Consider the following 26517-nt stretch of genomic DNA (forward strand, 5'->3'; position numbering starts at 1 on the left):
TAAGTACGGCCCTATCCGTAGATGGTACCGCCACTTGTTCTGATAAGCGTGTGAGCGCCTTATCCACCCTGAGGGGTGTTTCCCACCGCGCCTTAACTTCTGGCGGGAAAAGGTATACCGCCAATAATTTTCTATCGGGGGAAACCCACGCATCATCACACACTTCATTTAATTTATCTGATTCAGGAAAAACTACAGGTAGTTTTTTCACCTCACATATAATACCCTTTTTTGTGGTACTTGGAGTATCAGAAATATGTAACACCTCCTTCATTGCCCTTAACGTGTGGCCCTAAAAGAAAATACGTTTGTTTCTTCACCGTCGACACTGAAATCAGTGTCCGTGTCTGGGTCGACCGACTGAGGTAAATGGGCATTTTACAGCCCCTGACGGTGTTTGAGACGCCTGGACAGATACTAATTTGTTCGCCGGCCCTCTCATGTCGTCAACCGGCTTGCAGCGTGTTGACATTGTCACGTAATTTCCATAAATAAGCCATCCATTCCGGTGTCGACTCCCTAGAGAGTGACATCACCATTACAGGCAATTTGCTCCGCCTCCTCACCAATATTTTCCTCATACATGTCGACACACACGTACCGACATACAGCACACACATAGGGAATGCTCTGATAGAGGACAGGACCCACTAGCCCTTTGGGGAGACAGAGGGAGAGTTTGCCAGCACACACCAAAACGCTATAATTATCCAGGGACAACCTTTATATAAGTGTTCCTCCCTTATAGCATTTTAATATATATACATATCGCCAAATCAGTGCCCCCCCTCTCTGTTTTAACCCTGTTTCTGTAGTGCAGTGCAGGGGAGAGCATGGGAGCCTTCCCACCAGCCTTTCTGTGAGGGAAAATGGCGCTGTGTGCTGAGGAGAATAGGCCCCGCCCCCTTTTCGGCGGGCTTCTTCTCCGGAGTTTTAGATATCTGGCAGGGGTTAAATACATCCATATAGCCTCAAGGGCTATATGTGATGTATTTTTCGCCATACAGGTATTATACATTGCTGCCCAGGGCGCCCCCCCCCAGCGCCCTGCACCCTCCGTGACCGCTGTGTGAAGTGTGCTGACAACAATGGCGCACAGCTGCAGTGCTGTGCACTACCTGATGAAGACTGAGAGTCTTCTGCCGCCTGGTTCCGGACCTCTTCATCTTCAGCGTCTGCAAGGGGGGTCGGCGGCGCGGCTCCGGGACGAACCCCAGGGCGAGCCCTGTGTTCCGACTCCCTCTGGAGCTATGTCCAGTAGCCTAAGAATCCAATCCATCCTGCACGCAGGTGAGTTGAAAATCTCTCCCCTAAGTCCCTCGATGCAGTGAGCCTGTTGCCAGCAGGACTCACTGAAAATAAAGAACCTAAAAACTTTTTCTAAGTAACTCTTTAAGAGAGCCACCTAGATTGCACCCTTCTCGGCCGGGCACAAAAACCTAACTGAGGCTTGGAGGAGGGTCATAGGGGGAGGAGCCAGTACACACCATGTGATCCTAAAAGCTTGCTTTTGTGCCCTGTCTCCTGCGGAGCCGCTATTCCCCATGGTCCTGACGGAGTCCCCAGCATCCACTAGGACGTTAGAGAAATAGATTTCTTAGCTTTCAATGGGATTAAAATCTAGGGAGCTCCACGTTTCAGGAGGTACTGGTGACTTGGGGATCAGAGTTCAGGAGCAAGAACAATCCACTGACGGATATATAAAACTGATATCCCTGTTTCTGCGCATAGTAGAGACAAGCTGCCAATGTCCACCAAAAGGGAAAAGTCCCAGCTTTTGGAGTATACCCTTCGAAACAGTCTAAGTCAGACAGAACCCAAGATATCTGGCTGGGAAAAGCAATTAACAGGCTCGGATGGGGTCCACTGCTTTGAAGTTGTATATCTCTGTGTTAGGGTCTCCTGCCCTGTGCTGCCACGTCGTCATGGCAACCGGGAGACAAGTGCTAGCGGAGTAACCTGAGCGCAGCTGATACTCCGTTCGGGTCTTTTGCAGTGCAGTGGTTACAGGCTCTGTGCACGGCAGGGGATCCGGTGCTGGTTTTTGTGCTCACAGTCTGTGAGGTCAGAGTGGGGCGTGGACAGCACCTGCTTTATAAGGCCTCTTCTCAGGTTAAGCAGATGCTGCTGAATCTTTGTTGGTTAGTCAGTTCCTGAAAGTTAGCCAGTACTGTGTAGCTCTGTATTTGTTGTTGCTTACTGCAAATAGGCCTGGGGATTTGGTACTACACTGCCAATCCAGACCTAGCAGTAAGACTGGAGTCAGTCGTTTAGCTTGCTGGGGTTCTTTTACTACTCTGTGAACTTAGCAAGTTTGCGGCTGTATTCTAAGACTTGACTGCCTAAATCCTGTCTCACTGTGCAAGGTGTCAGGTGTCAGTTTAGTGGCAGTAAGCTGAACCTGTGCACTGCAAGTGAGAATTAGGATTGTGGAGACTCTCCTTGTGTCTATCATTCCATCTCTGACCAAGGAGTTTACTGCCACACCCGTTGGTAACCCTTTAGGGTTTTGCTGTTGCCCTTAGCAACAGCATTTCGGGTTCTCTACGTATTAAAACACAACATCTTGCTTTTCCCATCTGAGCATTACTAATACTAGGGAGACACCCAGTTCCTTAGCCTCTGGGCTTCTCTGTTCACTTTGTGTGTATTTTGTTACCCTATCACCTTCTGTGTACGTAATGTCATATTCCCCAGTCTGTCTGTGAGTTCATTTGTTTTGCATACCTATCCGTTCAGACACCAGTACATTCCTGCAGGCACTGGTGTGCATAACAGTTCAAACACCAGTACATCCCTGCAGGCACTGGAGTGCATAACAGTTCTGACACCAGTACATTCCTGCAGGCACTGGTGTGCATAACATATTCAGCAGCCTAATACTCCTGTTGAAATTTTGTGGAAATATGGAGCATACCCCTCAAAATAAGTTGCAACAGGTGGTCGATCAGGTGCAGGTCCTGACTCGACAATTTAATGATTTGTCCATTAAAATGCACACCTCCCAGGCCGCTGGCGGAGCTCCCGCAGCAGCAGCACCTTCAGGGGTTAAGGAGCCGAAAGTAAATCTCCCGGATCGTTTTTCTGGAGATCGCTCGCAGTTCTTTTGTTTCAAGGAGAGCTGCAAGCTATACTTCCGGCTTAGGCCTCAGTCTTCTGGGTCGGAGATTCAGCGGGTGGGCATAGTGATTTCCTTGCTACAAGGAGACCCACAGGTCTGGGCATATGGGTTGCAGCCTGACTGTCCGTTGCTTAAAAGTGTTGATGCTTTTTTTACGGCACTGGGCATGTTGTATGATGACCCTGACAAGACGGCCTCAGCCGAGGCTCAGATTTCGATCCTTAAGCAAGGGCGAAGGCCAGTTGAGGTTTACTGTACGGAGTTTCGGAGGTTGGCCCATGATACCCAGTGGAATGACCCAGCCCTGAGACACCAGTACCGAAGAGGTCTTTCTAACCAGATAAAGGACCAACTGGTACAATATCCCTTGCCTGATAGCTTGGATCAGCTCATGCAGTTATCCATCCGGGTGGATAGATGGCTGAGAGAGCGTAGGCTTGAAAGGGAGACTGAGGTTTCCTTCTTTCCCAAGGGAACCTCAGACTCTGAGGAATTTTCCGAGGAGCCTATGCAGATTGGGGCTACCCGCCTCTCCTCGCGTGAGAAGACGCGGAGGAGACAGCAGGGGTTGTGTTTGTACTGTGGGAATAAAGGTCATGTGGTAGTATCATGCCCAGAAAAGCCGGAAAACTTCAGGGCCTGAGGGTGATGGGAAATATCCTGTCAGGCCAGAAGTCAGAATTTCCCAAGAAGACTTTTATCATTCCGGTGACCTTGAAGATCCTCGGTCAAACTGTCAAGACTGAGGCCTTTGTGGACAGTGGGGCCGACGGGGTTTTTATGGACTGCCAATTCGCCCTGAAACACTCTGTTCCCTTAGTACCCTTGGCATCGGAAATTGAGATTTGTGGGTTAAACGGGGAACCATTATCCCAAGGTAAAATTACCTCTTGCACTAGCCAGATTTCTTTGTTTATTGGAGCCACACACTCTGAAAAATTGTCCTTTTATGTGACTGTCTGTACTTTTGCCCCATTGGTGTTGGGGTTACCCTGGTTAAGGGCCCACAATCCTCAATTTGACTGGGTCTCTGGGGAGATTCTTAGTTGGGGTACTGATTGTTTCAGGAGTTGCTTGAGCCTTCCAGTCAGGCTCTCGCAGCTAAGTTTGCCAGGATTGCCAGGGTGTTATGCAGATTTTGCGGACGTGTTCTCCAAAAAAGTTGCAGAGGTACTACCTCCCCATCGCCTCTATGACTGTGCCATTGATTTGTTGCCAAATGCTAAGCTTCCCAAGAGCAGGTTGTACTCCCTGTCACGTCCTGAGACTCAGGCTATGGCAGAGTACATTCAGGAGAACTTGGCTAAGGGATTTATCAGACCTTCACAGTCTCCAGTTGGGTCGGGGTTCTTCTTCGTGGGTAAAAAGGACGGTTCGTTGCGACCCTGCATCGACTTCAGGGAATTGAACCGTATCACGATTAAAAACTCATACCCACTGCCTCTCATTTCGGTCTTGTTTGACCAGCTTCGTACTGCCACCATTTTTTCTAAGATTGACCTACGCGGTGCGTACAATCTAATCCGAATAAGAGAGGGGGATGAATGGAAGACTGCCTTTAATACCCACTCAGGGCATTATGAATATTTGGTGATGCCTTTTGGGCTCTGTAATGCCCCGGCAGTCTTCCAGGATTTCATGAATGATGTGCTCAGGGAATATTTGGATAGATTCTTAGTTGTATACTTAGATGACATCCTAATCTTCTCCCATTCCCTGGAGGAACATCGGAAGCATGTACGCTTAGTCCTCCAGAAACTCAGAGACCACCGGCTTGGGGCGAAGCTGGAGAAGTGCGAATTTGAAGTTCAGCAAATCGCATTTCTAGGATATATTATCTCCCCAGAAGGTTTCCAAATGGAGGGTTCCAAGGTACAGGCAGTCCTGGATTGGGTGCAGCCCACTAGTTTGAAGGCGCTTCAGCGTTTCCTGGGCTTTGCGAATTTTTATAGACGATTTATCGCTGGATTTTCGTCTATAGTGGCGCCCTTGGTGGCACTCACTAAGAAAGGGGCGGATGTTGCTCACTGGTCTTGTGAGGCTAAAGCGGCTTTTGCCCGTCTCAAAAGGGCATTTGTATCGGCCAAGGTGCTGCGACATCCAGATCCAGAGCGTCCTTTTGTGGTGGAGGTGGATGCCTCTGAGATGGGTATTGGGGCAGTGCTTTCTCAGATGGGAGTGTCTGATAATCGCCTTCATCCCTGTGCTTACTTTTCCCGTAAATTTTCGCCTGCCGAGATTAATTATGACGTGGGTAACCGGGAATTGTTGGCTATTAAGGATGCACTCGAGGAGTGGAGACACTGGCTTGAGGGGGCTAAATTTGTGGTCTCAATTCTCACCGACCATAAGAATCTGGCATATTTAGAGTCAGCGAAGCGTCTCAATGCCAGGCAGGCACGATGGGCTTTGTTTTTTGCTCGCTTTAATTTTTTGATAACATATCGCCCTGGGTCAAAAAACATCAAGGCTGATGCGCTCTCGCGGAGTTTTGCTCCAATCCAGGAGACCACCGAGGAGCCGTTGCCCATTGTGTCCCCATCATGTATTAAAGTGGGCATTACCCAGGACCTCTTATCATTAGTCCTTAGAGCACAGGAGCAGGCTCCTCCAGACCTTCCGGTAGGTCTTTTGTTTGTGCCTCCTAGGTTAAGACAGCGAGTGTTCCTGGAATTCCATGCCAAGAAGTCGGCAGGTCACCCGGGTATTGCCAGAACTCGGGAGTTGCTATCTAGGGCGGTGTGGTGGCCCTCGGTGGCTAAGGATGTGGATCAGTGGGTTCGGGCATGTGACATCTGTGCCCGAAATAAGACTCCTAGAGGGGTTCCTGTTGGCCCATTACATCCACTCTCTATCCCATCTAAGCCATGGACCCACATTTCAATGGATTTTGTGGTGGACTTGCCCAAATCCTCGGGGATGACAGCCATCTGGGTTGTCGTTGACCGGTTTTCGAAGATGGCGCACTTCGTTTCACTGGTTGGGCTGCCATCGGCCAGACGCCTGTCTGAATTATTTATGCTGCATGTTGTGCGTCTCCACGGGTTGCCACTTGATGTGGTCTTCAGTGGCAAACGCAGGATTTGCATGGGGGGGTTTCCAGAACTGGGTGGAGCCAATCACGGGGGTGGGGACTGAGGTGACCCAGTATATGCTGGGTCCGTAAAACTAGTGTGTCTGTGTGTGTGTGTGTATATATATATATATATATATATATTAATATATATATATATATATATATATATACATATCTACACATATATAGGGTTCACTATGGTATGCCGGCGGACAGGCTCCCGGCGACCAGCATACCGGCGCCGGGAGCCCGACCGCCGGCTTACCGACAGTGTGGCGAGCGCAAATGAGCCCCTTGCGACCTCGCTGCGCTCGCCACGCTATTTTATTCTCCCACCAGGGGGGTCGTGGACCCCCACGAGGGAGAACAATTGTCGGTATGCCGGCTGTCGGGATCCCGGCGCCGGTATACTGTGCACCGGGATCCCGTCAGTCGGCATGCTGAAGACCACCCCATATATATACTGTGTGTGTGTGTATATATATATATATATATATACACACATACATATACACATATACATAGCATATTAAACATGCATATATATATATATATATACACACACACACACATACAGTACACGTATATATACACATATATATATCATATGTGTGTGTGTGTGTTTATATGTATGCATGTATATACATGTGTATATATGTATGCACATAGATATATATGTACTATAATTAAAATTAAGTAAACTTTTATTGCACTTACAAGTGCCACCAGGAAGACAGCAGGCTGCAGAGGACGCTAGACAGCCATTAATAACACTCATGCAGCTAAAAAAAAAAAAAAAAAACATTTTTTTTTTTTTTAGTGGAGGGGGGTTTCTGGGTGCTCGGAAACCCCCCCTGGGTGCGCCACTGGTCTCTGACCGCGGATCCCAGTTTGTGGCCAAATTCTGGAGGGCATTTTGTTCCGATCTCCAGATTTCTGTCAGCTTGTCGTCAGGCTACCATCCGCAGTCTAATGGGCAGACTGAAAGGGTGAACCAGTCCTTGGAGCAGTTCCTCAGGTGTTATGTCTCCAAGTGTCAGACTGACTGGGTTGCTCATCTGTCCATGGCGGAGTTTGCCTATAACAACGCGGCTCACTCTGCTACAGGGATCTCTCCCTTCCTTTGTGTGTATGGGCATCATCCTAAGGCCAATTCTTTTGACCCCCTGGACTCCACGCCTGGTGGTTCCTCTGTGGTTTCGGTCCTTAGAGGTATTTGGCGGAAAGTGAAGAAAGCCCTTGTGTCTGTGTCATTAGTGACCAAAAGGGTTTTTGATAAGCGGAAAAGACCCTGCAGCTTCAAATTAGGAGACTTCGTCTGGTTGTCTACCAAGAATTTGAAGTTGAGACAGCCATCTCATAAGTTAGGCCCCCGGTTCATCGGCCCTTATAAGATCACCAGGGTTATCAATCCGGTGGCATTTCAGTTAGATCTGCCCCGTTCTTTGGGTATCAATAAAACATTTAATTGTTCCCTTTTAAAACGGGCGATTAGTAATCCTTCTTCCAGTGGAAGACCTTCCCCTCTTCTGATACGTGGCCAGAGGGAGTTTGTTGTTGAAAGGATTCTTGACTCCAAGATGGTTCGGGGTCGGCTGTCATTTTTGGTGCACTGGAAGGGGTATGGCCCGGAGGAGCGGTCGTGGGTGCGCAGTTGTGATCTTCATGCCCCCAGACTGATACGCTCTTTCTTCTCGCAGTTCCCCGATAAACCCGGTGGTAGGGGTTCTTTGACCCCTCGTCAGAGGGGGGGTACTGTTAGGGTCTCCTGCCCTGTGCTGCCACGTCGTCATGGCAACCGGGAGACAAGTGCTAGCGGAGTAACCTGAGCGCAGCTGATACTCCGGTTCGGGTCTTTTGCTGTGCAGTGGTTACAGGCTCTGTGCACGGCAGGGGATCCGGTGCTGGTTTTTGTGCTCACAGTCTGTGAGGTCTGAGTGGGGCGTGGACAGCACCTGCTTTATAAGGCCTCTTCTCAGGTTAAGCAGATGCTGCTGAATCTTTGTTGGTTAGTCAGTTCCTGAAAGTTAGCCAGTACTGTGTAGCTTTGTATTTGTTGTTGCTTACTGCAAATAGGCCTGGGGATTTGGTACTACACTCTGCCAATCCAGACCTAGCAGTAAGACTGGAGTCAGTCGTTTAGCTTGCTGGGGTTCTTTTACTACTCTGTGAACTTAGCAAGTTTGCGGCTGTATTCTAAGACTTGCCTGCCTAAATCCTGTCTCACTGTGCAAGGTGTCAGGTGTCAGTTTAGTGGCAGTAAGCTGAACCTGTGCACTGCAAGTGAGAATTAGGATTGTGGAGACTCTCCTTGTGTCTATCATTCCATCTCTGACCAAGGAGTTTACTGCCACACCCGTTGGTAACCCTTTAGGGTTTTGCTGTTGCCCTTAGTAACAGCATTTCGGGTTCTCTACGTATTAAAACACAACATCTTGCTTTTCCCATCTGAGCATTACTAATACTAGGGAGACACCCAGTTCCTTAGCCTCTGGGCTTCTCTGTTCACTTTGTGTGTATTTTGTTACCCTATCACCTTCTGTGTCTGTCTGTGAGTTCATTTGCTTTGCATACCTATCCGTTCAGACACCAGTACATTCCTGCAGGCACTGGTGTGCATAACAGTTCAAACACCAGTACATTCCTGCAGGCACTGGAGTGCATAACAGTTCTGACACCAGTACATTCCTGCAGGCACTGGTGTGCATAACACTCTGCTCACCTCAGGTATACTCCTGAGGCCCTTGGGCAACTGCCCACTGAGCCCATATGAAAAGACTGCCCTGCCCGGAATGGCTACTTACATGGTCTGCTGCCCATTCCGGAACAACTGTCTACAGGGCCCTACACACTTGCTGATGTGTGTGGGCGATATGAACAATCTCGTTCAGTAATGAACGAGAAATCGTTTCTATTGCTCAGTGTGTATGCACCAACGATGAACATTCATCGTTGGTTCTCCATCGCTTTGCAATGCAAGTCAAATTGGATGATGATGGATCATCATTCAGATTGATCATCATCAAAATTGAATGCATCGGCAAGCATGTAGGGGGCTTAAGGTAGTCTGGGTGGTCTACACCCCGTTCTAGCATCTGGAGTGGCTGGCTAAGGTGGTCTGCTCCCTGTTCCGTCACCCGGAATGGCTTGCTAAGGTAGGCTGTGCCCCATTCTGGCACCCAGAATCGCCATCTAAGGTGGTCTGCGCTACGTTCCAGCACCCGGAAATGGTATCTAAGGTGGTCTGCTTTCTGTTCCAGCTGCCTGAACAGCTGGCTATGGTAATCTTTGCCCTGTTCCTGCTGGAGGAGATGGCCTATGTCCCATTCTGGCTGGCAAATTTGATGGTTAAAATAGTCAAAAGTTCAATTGTGAATCATTAATCACCAAAAATGTTTAGGGTTACACCCCCTACCCTCCCAACATTAACACTGGGCAGGAAACATGGGCGGATTAAGGCAGGGGAGACAGTCCCAGGGCCCCCACACATTTGGGGCACCCACACTGTCCGTTGTCATTTGGAGGTGTCTCCCTCCGGTGGCCTAGCTGTTCAGTAACAGCTGCCGCCGAGGAGCTCCTCCAACCACAGTCAGTCTCACGGGTCAGTGAAGGAGAATCCCTGGGGGGGATGTTGTGGTTAGTGTCTTTTTCGGGTGGGTGGCCAGTTGCGGGTGGGGGGTTACTATCTCTTGCAGGCGGATAGGGGCGTCCCTTGCAGGCAGCCGATGGTGGGGATGGGCTTTGCCAGCAATGTAAGTAATGGGGGCCCACTACAACCTCCATTGCCCTGGGCCCCCACCAGCCTTAATCTGGCAAGGAGTAATTTATTATTAATCATTTATTTCTAATATTGATTTCAAAACGTTTTACCCCCTATGCAGCAAGAGTTACATAGATGAGCTGTAGCACCAGTAGCCATGTCCGTGCTCCACCTCTCTCCCTCTGTACAGGTGCAGCTACAGTGGTAGGTAGGAGGCTGCAAAGACTCCCTGCACACTGACCTACCCCTGTGTAACAGGAGCGCAAGACAGCACCACTGTGCAGGGTGACAGCCCGTCAGTCCGAGAGTAGCAGCAGCGGCTTCGTGTGGGGAGCCGGCTGTGATCTCTCCATTCCCGGTCTGTCACAGACACCCAGTGCTGCAAGTATGGCGGTACGGCATACCTGTAAGAAAATCCCAGCAGGTATGCCGTACCGCCGGGCCGCCACCTTGCAGACACCGGGTGTTGGAGAGATGAGAGCGCAGCAAGCGCCTCTCCTCTCCTGCCTGCCCGAGTCCGCCAGCGGCGGAATGCACTGAGCCGGTTCGTGAGCCAATCAGAGCTCGCAGACTGGCAGCCAATCAGGAGCCGCTGCTGCCGGACCGCGAGCCCTGATTAGCTCGTGGACCGGCACCAGTTCTAATATACAGGAGATCAGACTGAGGGCAAGAGGAGCATGTGCTGCTCTCTCCTCTCCCTAGCAGCAGAAGATACTTCCAGCCCCAGACAACAGCAACAACGGTGAGTTGCACTGCTGGGGCATATCTGGCATTCTGGGTGCATCTGTATCTGGCACTGTGGGAGCATGTATATCTGCCACTGTGGGGGCATATCTGGCACTGTGGGGACATGTATATCTGGCACTGTGGGGGCATATCTGGCACTGTGGGGGCATATCTAGCACTCTGGGGGGCATGTATATCTGGCACTATGAGGGCATATCTGGCACTGTGGGGCATATCTGGCACTGAGGGGGCATAGCTGGCACTGTGGGGACATGTGTGTATCTGACACTGTGGGGGCATATCTGGCACTGTGGGGACATATCAGGCACTATGGGGCATATCTGGCACTGAGGGGGCATAGCTGGCACTGTGGGGACATGTGTGTATCTGGCACTGTGGGGGCATATCTGGCACTGTGGGGACATATCAGGCACTGAAGGGGCATATCTGGCACTGTGGGGACATATCTGGCACTGTGGGGACATAGGCACTGAAGGGGCATATCTGGCACTCTGTGGGCATATGTTTATCTGGCACTGTGGAGCATGTGTGTCTGGCACTGTCGGGGCATATGTGTATCTGGCGCAGTGGGGGCATATCTGGCACTCTGGGGGCATATGTGTATCTGGCGCAGTGGGGGCATATCTGGCACTGTGGGGGCATATGTGAATCTGACACTCTGGGGCAATGTGTATCTGGCACTGTGGGGGCATATATGGAACTACTGGGGTCATTTGTGTATCTAGCACCATGGGGCATTTGTGCATCTGGCACTGTAGGAGCATATCCAGCACGGTGGGGGCATATGTGTATCTGGCACTATTGGTGTCATAAGTGTATCTGGCCCCCCATATGTGTATCACGCCGCCATTTTCATTGGACACACCCCATGTGAAATTTGGCCACACCCATTTTTCGGCGCGCGCGCGCACACAGTACTTATAAGACATTTTTTCTACTTGCGCCACTGGAGACACCCAGGGCCCCCATCCACCCCCACCCGGCCCTGCTTTATGTGACGCGCTTACTCAGCTCCTCAGCTGCAGACAGCTGATACGGTCCGGCGTTTCGGAAACCAGTACGGTTCGGTGGCAGGCTTAGTAGTTCCTGCATACTATTGCTGTGGTGACTCTGTGCGATTATAGCCAAATAGGCATACTTGCCAGGCTGAGTAACTGCACCGAAACCGATCATCTAAACAAATATTTACAAGGGCTAATGGATTGGCTAACAATAGACAGAAACGAATGCATGCATTCTGAATTCGGAATAAATTGTTACGGTCACTGGAAAGGAAGTTGCCAGAACTATGTTAGGTACTGCCGATAGCAAATAAAGCTTGTTTAAAAAAAAAAAACCCATCAAACAGACTTCATGCTGGCGACGGAATATATCCTACACAGCTGAAGCCAGCGGAAGTGACGTTATACCTTTTCCAACATGGCAGGCACAGGGGAACCCACATGGAGAAAAGCTGAGCAGGAGGACGATAACGATATGGAGGGGACAGAGAGCGAGGAGAGTGAGGATGAGGACGCAGTTATGGAGGAAGAGGAAGGAGAGGACACTAGTCCCCAGCGGGTGTATTTGCCCGGCGTGGAGAAGCTGCAGGATGGCGAGGAACTTGTGATGGACCAGGATGCGTATGTTCTCTATCACCAAGCACAGACAGGTGATGTGGGCAGATGGGCGCAGGGAGGAAAAGCTACATCTATGAATAGATGGGTTAGTGGATCCGGGGCTTCTTTATGCCCCAACTGTATGGTCTTCCACTCCATGTAAATATCTGCCTACTGACTTACTGTTCCTCTCTCTGGTTTCAGGGGCTCCATGTCTAAGTTTCGATGTCATTTTGGACAGTTTAGGAGACAATCGTTCAGATTACCCGCTGAGTATATTTCTCTGTGCTGGGACTCAGGCAGACACCGCTCTAGGCAATAGGTACTACAAATATACTACTTAAGTTCACAATTTTATATTGCTGTTCATAAAGAAGAGATATCTGTGCCATTATTTAAATATGAAATGTCCTCCTGATTAAAATTACTTTTCTCTTACGTCCTAGAGGATGCTGGGGACTCCGTAAGGACCATGGGGTATAGACGGGCGCCGCAGAAGACATGGGCACTTTAAGACTTTAAATGGGTGTGAACTGGCTCCTCCCTCTATGCCCCTCCTCCAGACCTCAGTTAGATCCTGTGCCCAGAGGAGACTGGTCACACACTAGGGGAGCTCTACTGAGTTTCTCTAGAAAATAGACTTTGTTAGGTTTTCTCTGACGTCCTAGTGGATGCTGGGGACTCCGTAAGGACCATGGGGAATAGACGGCTCCGCAGGAGACTGGGCACATCTAAAGAAAGCTTTAGGACTATCTGGTGTGCACTGGCTCCTCCCCCTATGACCCTCCTCCAAGCCTCAGTTAGATTTCTGTGCCCGGCTGAGCTGGATGCACACTAGGGGCTCTCCTGAGCTCCTAGGAAGAAAGTATATATTAGGTTTTTATTTTCAGTGAGACCTGCTGGCAACAGGCTCACTGCACCGAGGGACTAAGGGGAGAAGAAGCGAACCTACCTAAGTGGTGGTGGCTTGGGCTTCTTAGGCTACTGGACACCATTAGCTCCAGAGGGATCGAACACAGGACCCGACCTCGTCGTCCGTTCCCGGAGCCGCGCCGCCGTCCCCTTACAGAGCCAGAAGCAAGAAGGTGGTCCGGAAAATCGGCAGCTGAAGACTTCGGTCTTCTCCAAGGTAGCGCACAGCACTGCAGCTGTGCGCCATTGCTCCTCATGCACACCACACACTGCGGTCACTGATGGGTGCAGGGCGCTGGGGGGGGTGCCCTGAGCAGCAATATTAACACCTTGGCTGGCGAACTGACACCATATATAGCCCCAGGGGCTATATAGGTGTTTATTAACCCCTGCCAGAACTTTTACAATAGCGGGAGAAAGCCCGCCGAAAAAGGGGCGGAGCCATCTCCCTCAGCACACTGGCGCCATTTTCCCTCACAGCTCTGCTGGAGGGATCGCTCCCTGACTCTCCCCTGCAGTCCTGCACTACAGAAAAGGGTTAAAAAGAGAGGGGGGGGCACAAATTAGGCGCAGTATATATATATATTATGCAGCTATAAGGGAAAACACTCTCTATAGGTGATATCCCTGTGATATATAGCGCTCTGGTGTGTGCTGGCATACTCTCCCTCTGTCTCCCCAAAGGGCTTTGTGGGGTCCTGTCCTCTGTCAGAGCATTCCCTGTGTGTGTGCTGTGTGTCGGTACTGCTGTGTCGACATGTATGATGAGGATAATGATGTGGAGGCGGAGCAAATGCCTGTGAATGGGATGTCAACACCGGTATGGATGGACTTATGGAAGGAATTACGTGACAGTGTCAACTCCTTACATAAAAGGTTTGACGACATAGGACAGCCGGCTGCTCAGCTTGTGCCTGTCCAAGCGTCTCACATGTCATCAGGGGCTCTAAAACGCCCGCTACCTCAGATGGCAGACACAGATGTTGACACGGATACCGACTCCAGTGTCGACGACGATGAGACTAGTGTACCTTCCAATAGGGCCACCCGTTACATGATTGAGGCAATTAAAAATGTATTACACATTTCTGATAATACCCCAGATACCACAAAAAAGGGTATTATGTTTGGTGACAGAAAACTACCAGTAGTTTCTCTGACGTCCTAGTGGATGCTGGGAACTCCGTAAGGACCATGGGGAATAGCGGCTCCGCAGGAGACTGGGCACAAAAGTAAAGCTTTAGGACTACCTGGTGTGCACTGGCTCCTCCCCCTATGACCCTCCTCCAAGCCTCAGTTAGATTTTTGTGCCCGGCCGAGAAGGGTGCATTCTAGGAGGCTCTCCTGAGTTTCTTAGTAAAAGTTTAGTTTTAGGTTTTTTGTTTTCAGTGAGACCTGCTGGCAACAGGCTCACTGCATCGAGGGACTAAGGGGAGAAGAAGCGAACCTGCCTGCTTGCAGCCAGCTTGGGCTTCTTGGCTACTGGACACCATTAGCTCCAGAGGGACCGAACACAGGCCCAGCCTCGGAGTCCGGTCCCAGAGCCGCGCCGCCGGCCCCCTTACAGAGCCAGAAGCAAGAAGAGGTCCGGAAAATCGGCGGCAGAAGACATCAGTCTTCACCAAGGTAGCGCACAGCACTGCAGCTGTGCGCCATTGCTCCTCAGGCACACTTCACACTCCGGTCACTGAGGGTGCAGGGCGCTGGGGGGGGGGGCGCCCTGAGCAGCAATAGAAACACCTTGGCTGGCGAAAATACATCACATATAACCCCCAGGGCTATATGGATGTATTTTAACCCCTGCCAGAATACAGCAAAAAGTGGGAGAAAAGTCCGCCGAGAAGGGGGTGGAGCCTATCTCCTCAGCACACGGGCGCCATTTTCCCTCACAGCTCCGCTGGAAGGACGTCTCCCTGACTCTCCCCTGCAGTCCTGCACTACAGAAAAGGGTAAAACAAGAGAGGGGGGCACTAATTAGGCGCAGTATAAATAAAACAGCAGCTATAAGGGGAAAAACACTTCTATAAGGTTATCCCTGTGTGTGTGTGTATATGTATATATATATATATATATATATATATATATATATATATATATATATATATATATATATATATATATATATATATAGCGCTCTGGTGTGTGCTGGCATACTCTCCCTCTGTCTCCCCAAAGGGCTAGTGGGGTCCTGTCCTCTATCAGAGCATTCCCTGTGTGTGTGCTGTGTGTCTGTACGATTGTGTCGACATGTATGAGGAGGAAAATGGTGTGGAGGCGGAGCAATTGCCTGTAATGGAGATGTCACCCCCTAGGGAGTCGACACCTGAGTGGCTGAGCTTATGGAAGGAATTACGTGACAGTGTCAGCTCTTTACAAAAGACGGTTGATGACATGAGACAGCCGGCTACTCAGCTCGTGCCTGTCTAGGCGTCTCAAAAGCCATCAGGGGCTCTAAAACGCCCGTTACCTCAGATGGCAGATACAGACGCCGACACGGATACTGACTCCAGTGTCGACGATGAAGAGACGAATGTGACTTCCAGTAGGGCCACACGTTACATGATTGAGGCTATGAAAAATGTTTTACATATTTCTGATAATACAAGTACCACTAAAAAGGGTATTATGTTTGGTGAGAAAAAACTGCCTGTAGTTTTTCCTGCATCTGAGGAATTAAATGAAGTGTGTGATGAAGCGTGGGTTTCCCCCGATAAAAAACTGATAATTCCTAAAAGGTTTTCTCTGACGTCCTAAGTGGATGCTGGGGACTCCGTAAGGACCATGGGGAATAGCGGCTCCGCAGGAGACAGGGCACAAAAGTAAAAGCTTTAGGATCAGGTGGTGTGCACTGGCTCCTCCCCCTATGACCCTCCTCCAAGCCTCAGTTAGGTTTTTGTGCCCGGCCGAGAAGGGTGCAATCTAGGTGGCTCTCCTAAAGAGCTGCTTAGAGTAAAAGTTTTGTTAGGTTTTTTATTTTCAGTGAGTCCTGCTGGCAACAGGCTCACTGCAACGTGGGACTTAGGGGAGAAGAAGTGAACTCACCTGCGTGCAGGATGGATTGGCTTCTTAGGCTACTGGACACTAGCTCCAGAGGGACGATCACAGGTACAGCCTGGATGGGTCACCGGAGCCGCGCCGCCGACCCCCTTGCAGATGCTGAAGAGAGAAGAGGTCCAGAAATCGGCGGCTGAAGACTTCCCAGTCTTCTTAAGGTAGCGCACAGCACGGCAGCTGTGCGCCATTGCTCTCAGCACACTTCACACCAACGGTCACTGAGGGTGCAGGGCGCTGGGGGGGGCGCCCTGGGCAGCAATGAAAGTACCTATGCTGGTTAAAATACATCACATATAGCCCCTGAGGCTATATGGATGTATTTAACCCCTGCCAGGTTGTCAGAAAAACCGGGAGAAGAGCCCGCCGGAAAGTGGGCGGGGCCTATTCTCCTCAGCACACAGCGCCATTTTCCTACACAGCTCCGCTGCTAGGAAGGCTCCCAGGCTCTCCCCTGCACTGCACTACAGAAACAGGGTTAAAACAGAGAGGGGGGGCATTTTGTGTGGTGATATTATAATATATTAAGATGCTATAAGGGAAAACACTTATTATAAGGTTGTCCCTGTATAATTATAGCGTTTTGGTGTGTGCTGGCAAACTCTCCCTCTGTCTCCCCAAAGGGCTAGTGGGGTCCTGTCCTCTATCAGAGCATTCCCTGTGTGTGTGCTGTGTGTCGGTACGTGTGTGTCGACATGTATAAGGACGATGTTGGTGTGGAGGCGGAGAAATTGCCTGTAATGGTGATGTCACCCCCCAGGGAGTCGACACCGGAATGGATGGCTTATTTATGGAATTACGTGATAATGTCAACACGCTGCAAGGTCGGTTGACGACATGAGACGGCCGGCAAACCAATTAGTACCTGTCCAGGCGTCTCAAACACCGTCAGGGGCTTTAAAACGGCCATTACCTCAGTCGGTCGACACAGACACGGACACTGACTCCAGTGTCGACGGTGAAGAAACAGACGTATTTTCCAGTAGGGCCACACGTTACATGATAAGGGCAATGAAGGAGGTGTTACATATTTCTGATACTACAAGTACCACAAAAAAGGGTATTATGTGGGGTGTGAAAAAACTACCTGTAGTTTTTCCTGAATCAGATGAATTAAAAATTGCTAATATCTAAGAAATTATTGGCGTTATACCCTTTCCCGCCAGAAGTTAGGGCGCGTTGGGAAACACCCCCTAGGGTGGATAAGGCATTCACACGCTTATCAAAACAAGTGGCGTTACCGTCTCCAGATACGGCCGCCCTCAAGGAACCAGCTGATAGGAGGCTGGAAAATATCCTAAAAAGTATATACACACATACTGGTGTTATACTGCGACCAGCGATCGCCTCAGCCTGGATGTGCAGTGCTGGGGTGGCTTGGTCGGTTTCCCTGACTGAAAATATTGATACCCTTGACAGGGACAGTATTTTATTGACTATAGAGCATTTAAAGGATGCATTTCTATATATGCGAGATGCACAGAGGGATATTTGCACTCTGGCATCAAGAGTAAGTGCGATGTCCATTTCTGCCAGAAGATGTTTATGGACACGACAGTGGTCAGGTGATGCGGATTCCAAACGGCACATGGAAGTATTGCCGTATAAAGGAGAGGAGTTATTTGGGGTAGGTCTATCGGACCTGGTGGCCACGGCAACAGCTGGAAAATCCACCTTTTTACCCCAAGTCACCTCTCAGCAGAAAAAGACACCGTCTTTTCAGCCTCAGTCCTTTCGTCCCCATAAGGGCAAGCGGGCAAAAGGCCAGTCATATCTGCCCAGGGGTAGAGGAAAGGAAAAAAGACTGCAGCAGGCAGCCCCTTCCCAGGAACAGAAGCCCTCCACCGCTTCTGCCAAGCTCTCAGCATGACGCTGGGGCCTTACAAGCGGACTCAGGTGCGGTGGGGGGGTCGTCTCAAGAGTTTCAGCGCGCAGTGGGCTCACTCGCAAGTGGACCCCTGGATCCTACAGGTAGTATCTCAGGGGTACAGATTGGAATTCGAGACGTCGCCTCCTCGCAGGTTCCTGAAGTCTGCTTTACCAACGTCTCCCTCCGACAGGGAGGCAGTATTGGAAGCAATTCACCAGCAGGTGATAATCAAAGTACCCCTCCTACAACAAGGAAAGGGGTATTATTCCACACTATTTGTGGTACCGAAGCCAGACGGCTCGGTGAGACCTATTCTAAATCTGAAATCTTTGAACACTTGCATACAAAGGTTCAAATCAAGATGGAGTCACTCAGAGCAGTGATAGCGAACCTGGAAGAGGGGACTATATGGTGTCCTTGGACATCAAGGATGCTTACCTCCATGTCCCAATTTGCCCTTCTCACCAAGGGTACCTCAGGTTCGTGGTACTGAACTGTCACTATCAGTTCAGACGCTGCCGTTTGGATTGTCCACGGCACCCCGGGTCTTTACCAAGGTAAGGGCCGAAATGATGATTCTTCTTCGAAGAAAAGACGTCTTAATTATCCCTTACTTGGGCGATCTCCTGATAAGGGCAAAGTCCAGGGAACAGTTGGAGGTCGGAGTAGCACTATCTCGGGTACTGCTACAACAGCACGGGTGGATTCTAAATATTCCAAAATCGCAGCTGATCTCGACGACACGTCTGCTGTTCCTAGGGATGATTCTAGACACAGTCCAGAAAAAGGTGTTTCTCCCGGAGGAGAAAGCCAGGGAGTTATCCGAGCTAGTCAGGAACCTCCAAAAAACCAGGAAAAGTGTCAGTGCATCATTGCACAAGGGTCCTGGGAAAAATGGTGGCTTCTTACGAAGCGATTCCATTCGGCAGATATCACGCAAGAACTTTTCAGTGGGATCTGCTGGAAAAATGGTCCGGATCGCATCTTCAGATGCATCAGCGGATAACCCTGTCTCCAAGGACAAGGGTGTCTCTTCTGTGGTGGCTGCAGAGTGCTCATCTACTAGAGGGCCGCAGATTCGGCATTCAGGACTGGGTCCTGGTGACCACGGATGCCAGCCTGAGAGGCTGGGGAGCAGTCACACAGGGAAAAAATTTCAAGGGAGTGTGGTCAAGTCTGGAGACTTCTCTCCACATAAATATACTGGAGCTAAGGGCAATTTACAATGCTCTAAGCTTAGCAAGACCTCTGCTTCAAGGTCAGCCGGTATTGATCCAGTCGGACAACATCACGGCACAAGAAGCAGGAGGGCAATGGCAGAAACTGCAAGGATTCTTCGCTGGGCGGAAAATCATGTGATAGCAGTGTTCATTCCGGGAGTGGACAACTGGGAAGCAGACTTCCTCAGCAGGCACGACCTCCACCCGGGAGAGTGGGGACTTCATCTGGAAGTCTTCCACATGATTGTGAACCGTTGGGAAAGACCAAAGGTGGACATGATGGCGTCCCGCCTGAACAAAAAACTGGACAGGTATTGCGCCAGGTCAAGAGACCCTCAGGCAATAGCTGTGGACGTTCTGGTAACACCGTGGGTGTACCAGTCGGTGTATGTGTTCCCTCCTCTGCTTCTCATACCCAAGGTACTGAGAATTATAAGACGTAGAGGAGTAAGAACTATACTCGTGGCTCCGGATTGGCCAAGAAGGACTTGGTACCCGGAACTTCAAGAGATGCTCACAGAGGACCCATGGCCTCTGCCGCTAAGAAGGGACTTGGTTCAGCAAGTACCATGTCTGTTCCAAGACTTACCGCGGCTGCGTTTGACGGCATGGCGGTTGAACGCCGGATCCTAAGGGAAAAAGGCATTCCGGAAGAGGTCATCCCTACCCTGGTCAAAGCCAGGAAGGAGGTGACCGCACAACATTATCACCACAGGTGGCGAAAATATGTTGCGTGGTGTGAGGCCAGGAAGGCCCCCACGAAGAAATTTCAACTCGGTCGATTCCTGCATTTCCTGCAAACAGGAGTGTCTATGGGCCTAAAATTGGGGTCCATTAAGGTTCAAATTTCGGCCCTGTCGTTTTTCTTCCAGAAAGAATTGGCTTCAGTTCCTGAAGTCCAGACGTTTGTCAAGGGAGTACTGCATATACAACCCCCTTTTGTGCCTCCAGTGGCACCGTGGGATCTCAACGTAGTTCTGGGATTCCTCAAATCACATTGGTTTGAACCGCTCAAATCTGTGGATTTGAAATATCTCACATGGAAAGTGACCATGCGGTTGGCCCTGGCCTCGGCCAGGCGAGTGTCAGAATTGGCGGCTTTGTCTCACAAAAGCCCATATCTCTTTTTCCATTCGGACAGGGCAGAACTGCGGACTCGTCCCCAGTTTTTCCCTAAGGTGGTGTCGGCGTTTCACCTGAACCAGCCTATTGTGGTACCTGCGGCTAATAGGGACTTGGAGGACTCCAAGTTGCTAGATGTTGTCAGGGCCCTGAAAATATATGTTTCCAGGACGGCTGGAGTCAGGAAAACTGACTCGCTGTTTATCCTGTATGCACCCAACAAACTGGGTGCTCCTGCTTCTAAGCAGACGATTGCTCGTTGGATTTGTAGTACAATTCAGCTTGCACATTCTGTGGCAGGCCTGCCACAGCCAAAATCTGTAAATGCCCATTCCACAAGGAAGGTGGGCTCATCTTGGGCGACTGCCCAAGGGGTCTCGGCTTTACAACTTTGCCGAGCTGCTACTTGGTCAGGGGCAAACACGTTTGCAAAATTCTACAAATTTGATACCCTGGCTGAGGAGGACCTGGAGTTCTCTCATTCGGTGTTGCAGAGTCATCCGCACTCTCCTGCCCGTTTGGGAGCTTTGGTATAATCCCCATGGTCCTTACGGAGTCCCCAGCATCCACTTAGGCCGTCAGAGAAAATAAGAATTTACTTACCGATAATTCTATTTCTCGTAGTCCGTAGTGGATGCTGGGCGCCCATCCCAAGTGCGGATTGTCTGCAATACTTGTACATAGTTATTGTTACAAAAATCGGGTTATTGTTGTGAGCCATCTTTTCAGAGGCTCCGCTGTTATCATGCTGTTAACTGGGTTTAGATCACAGGTTGTACAGTGTGATTGGTGTGGCTGGTATGAGTCTTACCCGGGATTCAAGATCCTTCCTTATTGTGTACGCTCGTCCGGGCACAGTATCCTAACTGAGGCTTGGAGGAGGGTCATAGGGGGAGGAGCCAGTGCACACCACCTGATCCTAAAGCTTTTACTTTTGTGCCCTGTCTCCTGCGGAGCCGCTATTCCCCATGGTCCTTGCGGAGTCCCCAGCATCCACTACGGACTACGAGAAATAGAATTATCGGTAAGTAAATTCTTATTATTAGCATCATACCCCTTCCCGCCAGAGGATAGGGCACGTTGGGAAACACCCCCTAAGGTGGATAAAGCGCTCACACGTTTGTCAAAACAGGTGGCACTACCGTCTCCTGATACGGCCGCCCTTAAGGAACCTGCTGACAGAAAGCAGGAGAATATCCTAAAATGTATATACACTCACACGGGTGTTATACTGCGACCAGCAATCGCCTCAGCCTGGATGTGCAGTGCTGGGGTGGCTTGGTCGGATTCCCTGACTGACAATATTGATACCCTGGATAGAGACAGTATATTACTGACTATAGAGCATTTGAAAGATGCATTTCTATATATGCGTGATGCACAGAGGGATATTTGGCGACTGGCATCAAGAGTAAGTGCGCTGTCCATTTCTGCTAGAAGAGGGTTATGGACGAGGCAGTGGTCAGGTGATGCTGATTCCAAAAGGCATATGGAAGTATTGCCTTACAAAGGGGAGGCGTTATTTGGGGTAGGTCTATCAGACCTGGTGGCCACGGCAACTGCTGGGAAATCCACATTTTTACCCCAGGTAGCCTCTCAACATAAGAAGACGCCGTATTATCAGGCGCTGTCCTTTCGGCCCCATAAGGGCAAGCGGGCAAAAGGCTCCTCATTTCTGCCCCGTGGCAGAGGGAGAGGAAAAAGGCTGCAGCAAACAGCCAGTTCCCAGGAACAGAAGCCCTCTCCCGTTTCTGCCAAGTCCTCAGCATGACGCTGGGGCTTTACAAGCGGACTCAGGCACTCCCCTAAAGTCTGCTTTACCGACGTCTCCCTCCGACAGGGAGGCGATATTGGAAGCCATTCACAAGCTGTATTCCCAGCAGGTGATAATCAAGATACCCCTCCTGCAACAGGGACAGGGGTATTTTCTCTAACGTCCTAGTGGATGCTGGGAACTCCGTAAGGACCATGGGGGATAGCGGGCTCCGAAGGAGGCTGGGCACTCTAGAAAGATCTTAGACTACCTGGTGTGCACTGGCCCCTCCCACTATGACCCTCCTCCAAGCCTCAGTTAGATTTCGTGCCCGGCCGAGGTTGGATGCACACTAGGGGCTCTCCTGAGCTCTTAGAAAGTTATAGTCTTAGAATTTGTTATTTTCAGTGAGACCTGCTGGCAACAGGCTCAATGCAGCGAGGGACTAAGGGGAGAAGAAGCGAACTCGCCTGCTTGCAGCCGGATTGGGCTTCTTAGGCTACTGGACACCATTAGCTCCAGAGGGATCGACCGCAGGCCCAGCCTTGATGTTCGGTCCCGGAGCCGCGCCGCCGTCCCCCTTACAGAGCCAGAAGCAAGAAGATGGTCTGGAAAATCGGCGGCATGAAGACTCTGTCTTCACCAAGGTAGCGCACAGCACTGCAGCTGTGCGCCATTGCTCCTCTCACACACTTCACACTCCTGTCACTGAGGGTGCAGGGCACTGGGGGGGGCGCCCTGAGGCAGCAATAAAAACACCTTGGCTGGCTAAAATACCTCAATATATGGCCCCAGGGGCTATATATGAGGTAAATACCTCTGCCAGAATTCCATAAAAAACGGGAGAATAGGCCGCGAAAAAGGGGCGGAGCCTATCTCCTCAGCACACTGGCGCCATTTTTCCCTCACAGCTCGGCTGGAGGGAAGCTCCCTGGCTCTTCCCTGCAATTCTACAGTACAGTAAGAGGGAAAAGAGAGGGGGGGCATTAAAATTGGCACTGTATACAGTATATTATATAAAAGCTATTAGGGACATAACTCAGTTAGTCCCTGTATATATATATATATATATAGCGCTCTGGTGTGTGCTGGCATACTCTTACTCTGTCCCCCCAAAGGGCTTTTGTGGGTCCTGTCCTCGTTTAGAGCATTCCCTGTGTGTCTGCGGTGTGTCGGTACGGCTGTGTCGACATGTTGAATGAGGAGGCTTATATGGTGACAGAACAGAGGCCGATATATGTGATGTCGCCCCCTGTGGGGCCGACACCAGAGTGGATGGATAGGTGAAAGGTATTAACCGACAGTGTCAACTCCTTACATAAAAGGGTGGATGACGTAACAGCTGTGGGACAGCCGGCTTCGCAGCCCGCGCCTGCCCAGGCGTCTCAAAGGCCATCAGGGGCTCAAAAACGCCCGCTCTCTCAGATGGCAGACACAGATGTCGACACGGAGTCTGACTCCAGTGTCGACAAGGTGGAGACATATACACAATCCACTAGGAACATCCGTGACGTGATCCCGGCAATAAAAAATGTGTTATACATTTCTGACTTTAACCCAAGCACCTCTAAAAATGGGTTTTAGGTTTGGGGAGAAAAAACAGGCAGTGTTTTGTTCCCCCATCAGATGAATAAATGAAGTGTGTGAAAGCGTGGGTTCCCCCGTTAAGAAACTGGTAATTTATAAAAAGTTACTGATGGCGTACCCTTTCCCGCCAGGTGGATAAGTTACGCTGGGAGATATCCCCTAGGGTGGATAAGGCGCTCACACGTTTGTCAAAAAAGGTGGCACTGCCGTCTTAGGATACGGCCACTTTAATAGGTACCTGTTGATAAAAAACAGGAGGCTATCCTGAAGTCTGTATTTACACACTCAGGTACTAGACTGAGACCTGCAGATAGTGCTGCTGCAGCGTGGTCGGTGACCCTGTCAAACAGGGATACTAGTTGGCAAACATAAAAACATATTAAAGACGTCGTCTTATATATGGGGGATGCACAGAGGGATATTTTGCCGGCTGGCATCCAAAATAAATGTAATGTCCATTCTGTCAGGAGGGTATTAGAGACCTGTCACTGGACAGGTGATGCTGACTTAAAAAGCGCATAGAGAGCCTTATAAGGGTGAGGAATTATTTGGGATGGTCTCTGGGACCTCGTATCCACAGCAACTGCTGGGAAGAAATAATTTTACCTCAGGTTTCCTCACAGACAAAGGTACAGTCCTTTCGGCTTCAGAAAAGCAAGCGGGTCAAATGGCGCTTCCTTTCTGTACAGAGACAAGGGTAGAGGGAAAAAAGCTGCACCAGTCAGCCTGTTCCCAGAATCAAGATTCTTCCCCCGCCTCCTGTGAGGCCACACCATGACGCGGGTGCTCCACAGGTGTAGCCAGGTACGGTGGGGGGCCGTCTAAAAAATTTCAGCAATTAGTGGGCTCGCTCACAGGTGGATCCCTGTTTCTTTCAAGTAGTATTTCAGGGGTACAAGCTGGAATTCGAGATGTCTCCCCCCAGCCGTTTCCTAAAATATGCCTTGCTGACAACTCCCTCAGGCAGGGAGGCTGTGCTAGAGGCAATTAATAAGCGGTATTCCCAGCAGGTAATACTCAAGGTGCCCCTACTTCAACAAGGACGGGGTTACTATTCCACACGGGTTGGGGTACCGAAACCGCATGGTTCGGTGTGACCCATTTTATATTTAAAATCCTTGAACACAAAAATTCAAGTTCAAGTTGGAATCGCTCAGGGCGGTTATTCCAAGCATGGACGAGGGGGATTACATGGTATCCTGGGACATCAAGGATGCTTACCTGCATGTCCCCATTTACCATCCTCGCCAGGAGTACCTCAGATTTGTGGTACAGGATTACCATTACCAAGTCCAGACACTGCCGTTTGGACTGTACATGGCACCGAGGGTGTTTTATCAAGGTAATGGCCGAAATGTTGATACTCCTTCAAAAAAAGGGAGTTGTAATTATCCCGTACTTGGACAATCTCGTTATAAGGGCGAGGTCCAAGGAGCAGTTGGTAGTCGGGGTAGCACTATTTTGGAAAGTGCTACAACAGCATGGTTGGATTCTAAACAGTCCAAAGTCACAGCTGGTTCCTATGACACGTCTACTGTTCCTGGGGGTGGTTCTGGACATAAACCAGAAATAGTGTTTCTCTCGGAGGAGAAAGCCAAGGAGTTGTCATCTCTAGTCAGAGACCTCCTGAAGCCAAAATAGGTAGCGATGCATCATTGCACGCGAGTCCTGGGAAAAATGGTAGCTTCCTACGAAGCAATCCCATTAGGCAGGTTCCATACAAGAACTTTTCAGAGGGACCTGTTGGACAAGTGGTCCGGATCGCATCTTCCAATGCATAGGCTGATAACCCTGTCTCCAAGGACCAGGGTATCTCTACTGTGGTGGCTGCAGAGTGCCCATCTTCAAGAGGGCCGCAGGTTCGGCATACAGGACTAGGTCCTAGTGACCATGGATTCCAGCCTTTGAGGCTGGGAGGCAGTCACACAGGGAAGAAATTTCCAGGGACTTTGGTCAAGTCAGGTTATTTCCCTACACATAAATATTCTGGACCTGAGGGCCATTTACAATGCCCTGAGGCCGGCAAGGCCTCTGCTTCAAAACCAGCCGGTACTGATCCAATCAGACAACATCACGGCAGTCGCCCATGTAAACCAACAGGGCGGCACAAGAAGCAGGATGGCGATGGCAGAAGCCACAAGGATTCTCCGATAGGCGGAAAATCATGTGTTAGCACTGTCAGCAGTGTTCATTCCCGGAGTGGACAACTGGGAAGCAGATCTTCTCAACAGACACGACCTCCACCCGGGAGAATGGGGACTTCCTCCAGAAGTCTTCCAATAGGATTGTACACCATTGGGAAAGGCCACAGGTGGACATGATGGCGTCCCGCCTCAACAAAAAGCTATAAAAGATATTGCACCGGGTCAAGGGACCCTTAGGCGATAGCTATGGACGCTCTGGTAACACCGTGGGTGTACCAGTCGGTTTATGTGTTCTCCCCTCTGCCTCTCATACCAAAGGTACTGAGAATAATAAGAAGGCGAGGAGTAAGAACGATACTCGTGGATGGCCAAGAAGAGCTTGGTACCCGGAACTTCAAGAATTTATATCAGAGGACCCATGGCCTCTGCCACTCAGACAGGACCTGCGGCAGCAGGGGCCCTGTCTGTTCCAAGACTTACCGCGGCTGCGTTTGTCGGCATGGCGGTTGAACGCCGGATCCTGAAGGAAAAGGGCATTCCGGAGGAAGTCATTCCT

At 50.2% G+C, this 26517-nt stretch overlaps 1 protein-coding gene across 1 annotated transcript in view; it reads left to right on the forward strand.

The window, feature by feature from the left end:
* The window catches only part of GRWD1 (glutamate rich WD repeat containing 1), a 125856-nt gene that overhangs the window by 34767 nt on the left and 64572 nt on the right, over positions 1-26517 (forward strand). The window contains exons 2-3 of the mRNA XM_063942783.1: positions 12131-12355; positions 12507-12624. Coding sequence (XP_063798853.1) covers positions 12131-12355; positions 12507-12624 — 343 coding nt within the window. The remainder of the gene's footprint in view (positions 1-12130; positions 12356-12506; positions 12625-26517) is intronic.

This window comes from Pseudophryne corroboree, chromosome 10 (genome assembly GCF_028390025.1).
Source record: "Pseudophryne corroboree isolate aPseCor3 chromosome 10, aPseCor3.hap2, whole genome shotgun sequence".
NCBI lineage: Eukaryota > Metazoa > Chordata > Amphibia > Anura > Myobatrachidae > Pseudophryne > Pseudophryne corroboree.